Consider the following 9,355-nt stretch of genomic DNA (forward strand, 5'->3'; position numbering starts at 1 on the left):
TTATGCAATTTGAACTACAGTACTTTCAACTATTGTTCTTGCACTAATGGCTGAACTTTTTTTATCTCAAAACATGTGCAAAATATATTCTTCAATAAAAAGGCAAAAATATTTGCTGTGTGATCTTGGGCCATTCATTTTCTCTCAGCTCTAGGAAGGCAGCACATTACCACCTGGTCTTTACTTGCAGAGAGCAAAATTAGCAACTCAGTGGGATGTTTGGGTCTTGGTCAATCAGAAGATTAACCAATAAATAAAATTTATTTCTAGATTCTTAGTGTAATGGTTCAAATGATTTAAAATGGTTTAATGGCCCAAACTGCTTTGACTGTTGCATTCTTGATATTTAATTAATTAATTAATTAATTAATTAATTAATTAATTAATTAATTAATTTTATATACCGCCCTATTCCCGAAGGACTCAGGGCAGTTTACAGGCCAAGTTAAAACAATACAAATAAGTACACTTTAAAATAGAATTAAATAAGACTAGCCCACAATTAAAGAAATTAGAATTAAAATTAAAATTAAATTAAAATTAAAATAAAATTAATGATGAAATCATTTTAATATCTCAGAAAGGGAAGGATTAAGTTTTTCATTTAGCTTATGAGTAGATTTTAGAGGGATATTGTTATTAATTTTAGTGTTAGTACTTTGTATGTATCTATGTTAAAGGGGAGTTAAAGCACATTATGAATTTGGTTAATTTTATATTATGGATAATTTTTAGTTAGAATATGATTATTATATCTATAACCCTGTTTTTAGCTCTGGGAAGCAGGGGGGGAATGGGGGTGGTTTGGGGTGGGTGGGTTTTGGGGATATGTATTGTAAAAAAAATTTTTTGTAAAACTCTTTAATAAAAAATAATAATAATAATAATTTGAAAAAAGAAACAAAATGTTTCCTTTGGCAGCACAAGGAAGTCAACAGTAAAAACATAGTGTATGGGTGGGGAGACTATGAGCTTAAAAGAAGTGACACCTGTTAACATGTAGTAACTAGGAGTGGAGCCCAAGCATTCTTGAGAGTTATCACTTGCAAGAAGACCAAGAAACAAATTCTAAACTGTGAGTTAGTATTTCTTTATCTCTTTAACCATTTAAAAGTTGGCAAATTTTATTCTTTTTTTTATAGATATTTAATTGAGTTTTTATTGTTACAAATCTTTAGTGCTTAATAAACAATGTGTTCTCTGGGTTCACTTATTTAACATTAGTGGTGGTGATACAACTTCCATTTCTACTCTCTTTTCTGCTTTTCTAGCCATTTATAAAAGTTATCCCATGTTTGAAAATTCTCTGTATCTTTTTTCCCCTTTCATTTTCAATGTAAGCCTATCCATTTCGGCACAATCCAATTTTTTTTCTAATTATATCTTCTTCCGATGGTGTTTCTTCATTTTTCCAATGCTGTGCAAATGTAATTCTCGCCGCTGCTAGTACATGTAATATTAAATATATACATTTTTTCATAGTTTTCTGTACTTATCCCTAAATGAAATAGTTCTGGCTTAAAATCTACATGTTTTCTTAACATTTTCTGTAACCACATGTGTATTTTTGACCAAAATATTTTTGCTTTAGGGCATGTCCACCAAAGATGGTAGTACGTGCCTGGATTTGTCTACATTTCCAACAGTTATAGACATGTTTTTAAACATATTTGCTAATCTTCCAGGTGGTAAATGCCAGCTATAAAACATTTTATATAGATTTGCTTTATAAGTAGTTGCCTTTATTATTTTATACCTTGTTTGCCACAAGCTTTGCCATTTTTCTAATTCTACATTGTGTACAAAATTTTTGCCCAAGTTATCATTGTTTCTTTAACTTTTTCATCTTCCACCTTTAGGTTTAACAAAAAGTTATAATTTTTTTAAATTTATCAATTTTTCATCTGTTGACAATAGAATCTGGTCAAAAACTGTTTGATCTTTATAAAAGCCATATGTTTTAGCATCTTTTTGTATCTCGTTTGCATTTGTAAGTATGACCACCATGATAGCTCAATACCCTGTTCTTCCAATTCTTGTTTAGTTTGTAATTTCCCATCAGTATTCAAAATATCTCTGCATGTCACAAGTTTCTCATAGATGATTAATTTTTTCTCTCTCTCTGAAGAGTTCTTAATATTGCAGCTCAAGCAATGTTTGTAAGCCAGGGAAGGCAGCTGGCTTCCAAGTAATTTATATTTATAATCTTTTCTATTTATAATCTTTATAATCTTTTCAATATGCAGGTTTCAGGTTGGAAGTCAGATCATTGTTTATTTCGTTCTGGCGCTGCCATTTTAATGCATAAGTGTAGCAGTGGGCATCTAGATAATGCCAAAGACATGCTATATATTCTGAGAGTTGAAGTCCATGAGTCATAAAAGAGCCAAGGCTGCCTACCCCTACACTATACCATTAATAAATCTGGTTTCATCAAATCCGAATCTCATCTCTCAAGAAACCATTTGAAGGCACTCCTGCTGTTGTTGCTTGGAATTAACCTGGTGGAGTTCCTCTCTGATATGCAAAAATGTATGCAAAGCTTCACTTGAGGAAAATATAGGGTTGAATGCGGGTGGAAACATCTCTTGGTGGAAGGAGAGACAATTGTTTTATTCTATGATATATTGTGAAATACGCGCCCATTGGCAAGAAATTGTGTGCCACCTTTATAGTTTTTGACAGCATAAAGAGAAATGTTTTGTGGAAGAAACTGGACACATTTAGTCATGGGACCCAGAGTCTTCTTTCGGGTAAGGCTCTCTCTTCAGATATCTATTTGGAAGTCTATACTGGGGTCAAGGACTCTCAGTTTTCCCAGGGAGTTTATCACGCCACTAAAATCACCCCTAAATTCTTAGCATACAAAGTAATTAAGATGCGTAACTATAAATGATCAAAGTAATGAACATCAATGACATAAACTTAATGTTGTCCTCCAGTTCCATCCCAGACCTCTTGGCCAGAGCCAGACCAGAGACATTTTGTACAATGAATGCCCTGCAGTTCGGTGCTGTGTTATTTTACTTCATCAGCCTTCTGTGCCTGCTCGCTGCTTTGGGCTCAGACTACTGGATAGTGGATTCCAGCGTACATCTTGGTCTATGGAAAATTTGTAATGGCGGAACATGTTACTCACTAGGTGTGGAATTAGTGTCAGGTAAGATTCAGTATTCCAAATGCATCACTAGCCTGAAATGCACAAGAACCTCTATCATGAATTCTTTCCTTGTGTCTGCATTGGCTCCCTACAGCCACTATCCATGCCACCCGAACCTTTATGTTTCTGGGGATGATCGCTGGAGTTGTCTCTCTCATTGGGCTTTGCACCCTGAATAATAAATACAGTCTTGGCAATACCAGTATCTCAGCAGGCTGCATCGCATATATCGGCAGCTTTATTGCAGGTAAGCATCTTTACAAGAGTTTTTCCCCAGATATGTTTTTTGCATGAAATATATATATTTGCGTGAAATATATATACAGTATATATACACAGTATATACATAGTATAGTACTATACTATTATAGGAACCATGGTGGCACAGTGGTTAGAATGAAGTATTGCAGGCTAATTCTGCCGACTGCCAGCAGTTCAGTTCTCACCGGCTGAAGGTTGACTCAGAATTCTGAGATCAGGAAAATTAGGAAACAGATTGTTGGGGGCAAAATGCTAATTTTCTAAACTGCTTAGAGAGGGCTGTAAAGCTCTGTGAATGGGTAGGTAAGTAGAAGTGCTTATGCTATTTGAAACTTACTCTTTATTAAATTATTTTTTTAAAAAAAAACAACTCCACCCATACTGTCATTTTAGCAACGCAGACTTGGCATTAACTTGAAAGGCTGGATTGCATCAATTGCCAACTTTATTTCAGGTAAGAAAATTGCTCTTTGATGCTTCCTCTTTATCAAGGTATTTCAAAGAAAACCCCACCCATACTGTCATTCTTAATTCTATATTCTGCATGCTTATGACATTCATTTTAGTTCAAGTTTCCTGAGGAAGTTTCAAATAGCAATAACACTTAAGACTAATATACCGCTTCACAGTGTTTTACAGCCCTCTCTAAAAGAACTCTTTCTCAAGTGATTTATAAAAAAACCCGTAGTCATTCCTAATTGTATATTCTTAATGGTTTTCAAGTTCAATTCAGTTCAAGTTCTCTTAAAACAAGTATACGTGCATCTTATAGATGACTGTTCACAAGAACTTCAGCACATTGGTTGAAACCTTCGTGTTACATGAGTGACTCTGAGAAGAGCCTTTTCTTCCAGGAAAGGAGGCAGTTCAGTGTTAGAACAGAGCCCTGGTGGTGCAGTGCAGTACTGCAGCTACTTCTGCTGACTGCCAGCTGCCAGCAGTTCGTCAGTTCAATTCTCACTGGCTCACGGTTGAGCCGGCCTTCCATCCTTCCGAGTTCAGTAAAATGGCGACCCAGATTGCTGGGGGCAAAATGCTGACTCTGTAAACCGCTTAGACAGGGCTGTAAGTAGTATTGCTATGTATAAATGGAAAAATGTGAAACTGGGATTGTTTTCCCCCCTTGAATATGTTTCTCTCCTCATGCAAGAAGCTACATAAAGTTCTTTTCTTGGATGAGATGCAAAACGTCTTCAAGGAAAAACAAAGAAAGTCCAATTGGCTTTTGGAAAAAAGCACTTTGGGGACAACCATGACCTGGATGACTGAGAACCTCCACAGATCTTTGGCAAATTAACCAATTCTTCTCTATGCCAGTTTCTGAGTTTGCAGCAAATATGAAATACTTGGACTTTCCCAATGCAATGAGCACCCCAAGAGGTTTGCTGCCTTCTTTGTAATGAGACCAGAAAAGCCCATTGGTGTCTTCCATACTTCTGAAGGGAATGTTTCTACCTCTGCCTCTCCCTTGATTTCCAGGCTTCTGCGTCATGATTGCCATGTCCGTTTTCACAGGAACGTTTGTTGCCACCAACCAATATGGGTGGTCTTTCGGCTTGGGTTGGGCCTCTTTTCCATTGTACCTTCTAACTGGTAAGGATCTTTTTTGGATACTCTGGTGAGATTTTTTTTAAAGGTACATCTTTATGCATTCTGTATATTTTGACAAGAGTGAAATTTGTTTCATTTTGCGTTGGGCACTAAGCGCATTTCCTTGGCAGGAGAGGAATCAGCAAATATCTAAACATATCCTGTGTGTTGTGATTCAGGGTCAGCCTGTGGGTTCAGCAGTTGGGTCGGACGATTCAGAGAAGGAGGAGAAGGGGGGTTTTGGAGAGCCTGCAGAGGACAGTTCTGAGGCTTCGCAGAGCTCTCAGCCAGGCCCCTCTCATCTGGTTACTAAGCAGACCCAGCTGTGTGAGCCTGACAGAGTGGATAAAGATGACCCACAGCTGGCCCTGTTCAAGGACGCCCGACGCAGGAGGCAGTCAATCAGGAGTAAACAGAGGAAGGCAATGGGGCACCTCGGAAGGAGGCAGAGAGAAGCCACGCCTTGAACTGTTTAAAAGGGGAATGTGTGGGAGGCCTGGTTTGCTGAAGGCAACCGTTTGAATAGCTCCTGTTTTGTGGTTCGTGTTTTGTTCAGTTTGCTCTGTTTTGTGTCAATAAATTTGGCAGGCTTAGTTCCAGCCTTTTGCCTTTTGTAAAGGGGTTGTCCCTGCCTTTTCTGCAGGACCGGTGGTAGGCTGGAACAGAACACTGTATTACATCTTATCCAAACACCTTCCTTGCTTGGGACTGAAAATATTTGATATTTGGGACATTTTGAAGACACTAAGTTACCTGATATACCTGAGATAAAGATTGCATGCAATTAAGAGCAATAGATCTAATCTGGAACATTGACTTTTGAGGATTAGAGCTTGGTCATAAGGAGATGAATAAAGAGATGAGGTCGAGTTCAGAGCTCCATAGATTCTTGGGGTTTTTTTTTTTAAAAAAATCTACTTCATCTGCTGTCTGGCTAATCTGTTATTTTTTTCTCTTTGGACAGGTTCTCTTGCTTATATATTGTATAAGAATACAGCAACATCAGCATAGGAGAAATATGGTCCTGCCTTTGGAGATGACCAGCGAAGCTGCATTGATTATCTGGAGGCACAAATAATGTCCAATCAGAATTATTTGCCCTGCACCAACTTTATAAGATGAAGGACGAAGGCAGAATAATTAGTTTAACTTTAGAAAAACAGCCGTACATTCCCAGCCCCTCCCCATCCATTTTTCTCTAAAATATTCAGATTGTTTCTTTCTGAAGGCCATTTGGATTTGCAAATGTTAAGAACTTTGGGAGACTTCTCCAAGCAGGTCCCAGAAAGCAGGAATTCTACTCTTCTCCCTTCTTTCCTGTTCCAGGAAACCAAAGGTGCTTTTTGATTTATCTGTGCTCTGAGGGTCCACACCCATTTGCACGATTCAGGTGACTCAGAGAGCACAGATAAACCCCCAAGTGGCCTCAACGACTTTCAGAAAGAGTACTAACAATCAGATGACTGCAAGGCATATAAATCCTTCGATCCTCCATCATTCAGTCACAGTCACCTCTTGGATGAGAAGTGAAATGTCTTCAAGGAAAAACAAAGTCCAGTTTTGAAGAAGCATCATTGGGACAAACATGACCAAATTTCTCTAGACTGTTTCAGGAAAGTTGATTTCCATTCTGCCAAAGGGAAAAGAAAAAAGAAAATTAATTTTCTTTCTGCCAAAAGAAATGGGATGGGATTATCCCTGGCGTGCCTTGCTTCCTTCCTCTACTGGCAATCAAGGTTGGAGAATGGGAATTCTCTAGATAAAACCCCCAGATCACCTTTCCTGCATTTCAGATTTCCCCCTTTTCCATATCACACCTTTAAAATTTGATTTCCTAGAAATCAGAGTTTTTGTACTTTAGAACTTGGGTAAGGAAATCCAAACAATTATATAACTCTTGGCATACACACTCATGTTATTTCATTTCATGTCTGTATAAATGAAGACGTCTTTCACCTGTTCTTCAACTGAGTCTTTCGGTCTGAAAGTATTCGGGGAGAAAGCCGATAGTTCCATTCAACTGAATTTATGCAATTTGAACTACAGTACCTTCAACTATTGTTCTTGCACTAATGGCTGAACTTTTTGTATCTCAAAACATGTGCAAAAGATATTCTTCAATAAAAAAGAAAAAATATTTGCTGTGTGATCTTGGGAGCATTCATTTTCTCTCAGCTCTAGGAAAGAAGCACGTTACCACATGGTCTTTACTTGCAGAGAGCAAAATTAGCAACTCAGTGGGATGTTTGGTGTAGTGTATGTGACTAAAAGCATACACAGGATGTCAGCACAGCAGGGGGCTGGACAGCTCCAGGCTAGAATCGCTTTTGGCGGGAAAGCCTGGTTGCGAACAAAGCCTGACAGCCCGAGGCATGATCGACTCTGGCGGGAAGCCAGGGTTTAAATCTATTGGTCACCTGCACTGGCGGGAAGCCCAGGTTTGAATCCATTGGATGGTATTCACCTGGGCAGGTATAAAGATACGCCAGGTAACCCCTTTTCCCCAGCCTTGTTCCTGACTCCAATAAAGAAGCTAACACCCAGCTGAGTGTCCGTCTCTGTGTGCGACCACGTGACTTTGCATTTGGGTCTTGGTCAATCAGAAGATTAACCAATAAATGGAATTTATTTCTAGATTCTTAGTGTAATGGTTCAAATGATTTAAAATAGTTAAATGACACAAACTGCTGTGGCTGTTGCATTCTTGATATGCTGAAATCATTTTAAGATCTCAGAATGGGAAGGATTGAGAAATCAAATATTTACTTTGGCAGTACAAGGAAGTCCAAAGTACACAAGTAGTATATGGGTGGGGAGACTATGGGCTTAAAAGAAGTGATATGTGTTAACATGTAGTAAGAGGAGTGGGGCCCAAGCATTCTTGTGAATTATCACCTGCAAGAAGACCAAGAAACAAATTCTAAACTGTGAGTTAGTATTTCTTTATCTCTTTAACCATTTAAGAGTTGGCAAATTTTATTCTTTTTTTATAGATTTTTAATTGAGTTTTTATTGTTACAAATCTTTAGTGCTTAATAAACAATGTGTTCTCTGGGTTCACTTATTTAACATTAGTGGTAATACAACTTCCATTTCTACTCTCTTTTCCGCTTTTCTAGCCATTTATAAAAGTTATCCCATGTTTGAAAATTCTCTGTATCTTCTTTCCCTTTCATTTTCAATGTAAGCCTATCCATTTCCGCACAATCCAATTTTTTTCTAATTATATCTTCTTCCGATGGTGTTTCTTCATTTTTTCAATGCTCTGCAAATGTAATTCTCGCCACTGCTAGTACATGTAATATTAAATATATACATTTTTTTCATAGTTTTTTGTAATTATCCCTAAAAGAAATAGTTCTGGCTTAAAATCTACATGTTTTCTTAACATTTTCTGTAACCACATGTGTATTTTTGACGAAAATATTTTTGCTTTAGGACATGTCCACGAAAGATGGTAGTACATGCCTGGCTTTTGCCTACATTTCCAACAGGTACTACATATGTTTTTAAACATATTTGCTAATCTTCCAGGTGGTAAATGCCAGATATAAAACATTTTATATAGATTTTCTTTATAAGTAGTTGCCTTTATTATTTTATACCTTCTTTGCCACAAGCTTTGCCATTTTTCTAATTCTACATTGCGTACAAACTTTTTGCCCAAGTTATCATTGTTTCTTTAACTTTTTCATCTTCCACCTTCAGGTTTAAAGAAAAGTTATAATTTTTTTTAATTTATCAATTTTTCATCTGTTGACAATAGAATCTGGTCAAAAACTGTTTGATCTTTATAAAAGCCATATGTTTTAGCATCATTTTGTATCTCATTTGTATTTGTAAGTATGACCACCATGATAGCTCAATACCCTGTTCTTCCAATTCTTGTTTAGTTTGTAATTTCCCATCAGTATTCAAAATGTCTCTGCATGGCACAGGTTTCTCATAGATGATTTTTTTTTTATCTCTCTGAAGAGTTCTTAATATTACAGCTCAAGCAATGTTTGTAAGCCAGGGAAGCCAGCTGGCTTCCAAGTAATTTATATTTATAATCTTTTCTATTTATAATCTTTATAATCTTTTCAATATGCAGGTTTCAGGTTGGAAGTCAGATCATTGTTTATTTCGTTCTGGCGCTGCCATTTTAATGCATAAGTGTAGCAGTGGGCATCTAGATAATGCCAAAGACATGCTATATATTCTGAGAGTTGAAGTCCATGAGTCATAAAAGAGCCAAGGCTGCCTACCCCTACACTATACCATTAATAGATCTGGTTTCATCAAATCTGAATCTCATCTCTCAAGAAACCATTTGAAGGCACTCCTGCTGTTGTTGCTTGGAAT

The 9,355-nt window shown here is 37.1% G+C and overlaps 1 protein-coding gene across 1 annotated transcript; it reads left to right on the forward strand.

Moving 5' to 3' along the window:
• Positions 1-1,664: 1,664 nt before the first annotated feature.
• On the forward strand, positions 1,665-7,110 carry LOC310644755 (epithelial membrane protein 2-like). Its single transcript, XM_083370057.1, has 4 exons — positions 1,665-3,160; positions 3,255-3,407; positions 4,901-5,014; positions 5,976-7,110. The coding sequence occupies exons 1-4, from the start codon at positions 2,893-2,895 to the stop codon at positions 6,020-6,022; spliced, it is 582 nt and encodes a 193-aa protein (XP_083226183.1). The 5' UTR covers positions 1,665-2,892; the 3' UTR covers positions 6,023-7,110.
• The last annotated feature ends 2,245 nt before the right edge of the window (positions 7,111-9,355 follow it).

The sequence above is a fragment of the Vipera ursinii genome (assembly GCF_947247035.1).
Source record: "Vipera ursinii genome assembly, chromosome: 9".
Lineage (NCBI taxonomy): Eukaryota > Metazoa > Chordata > Lepidosauria > Squamata > Viperidae > Vipera > Vipera ursinii.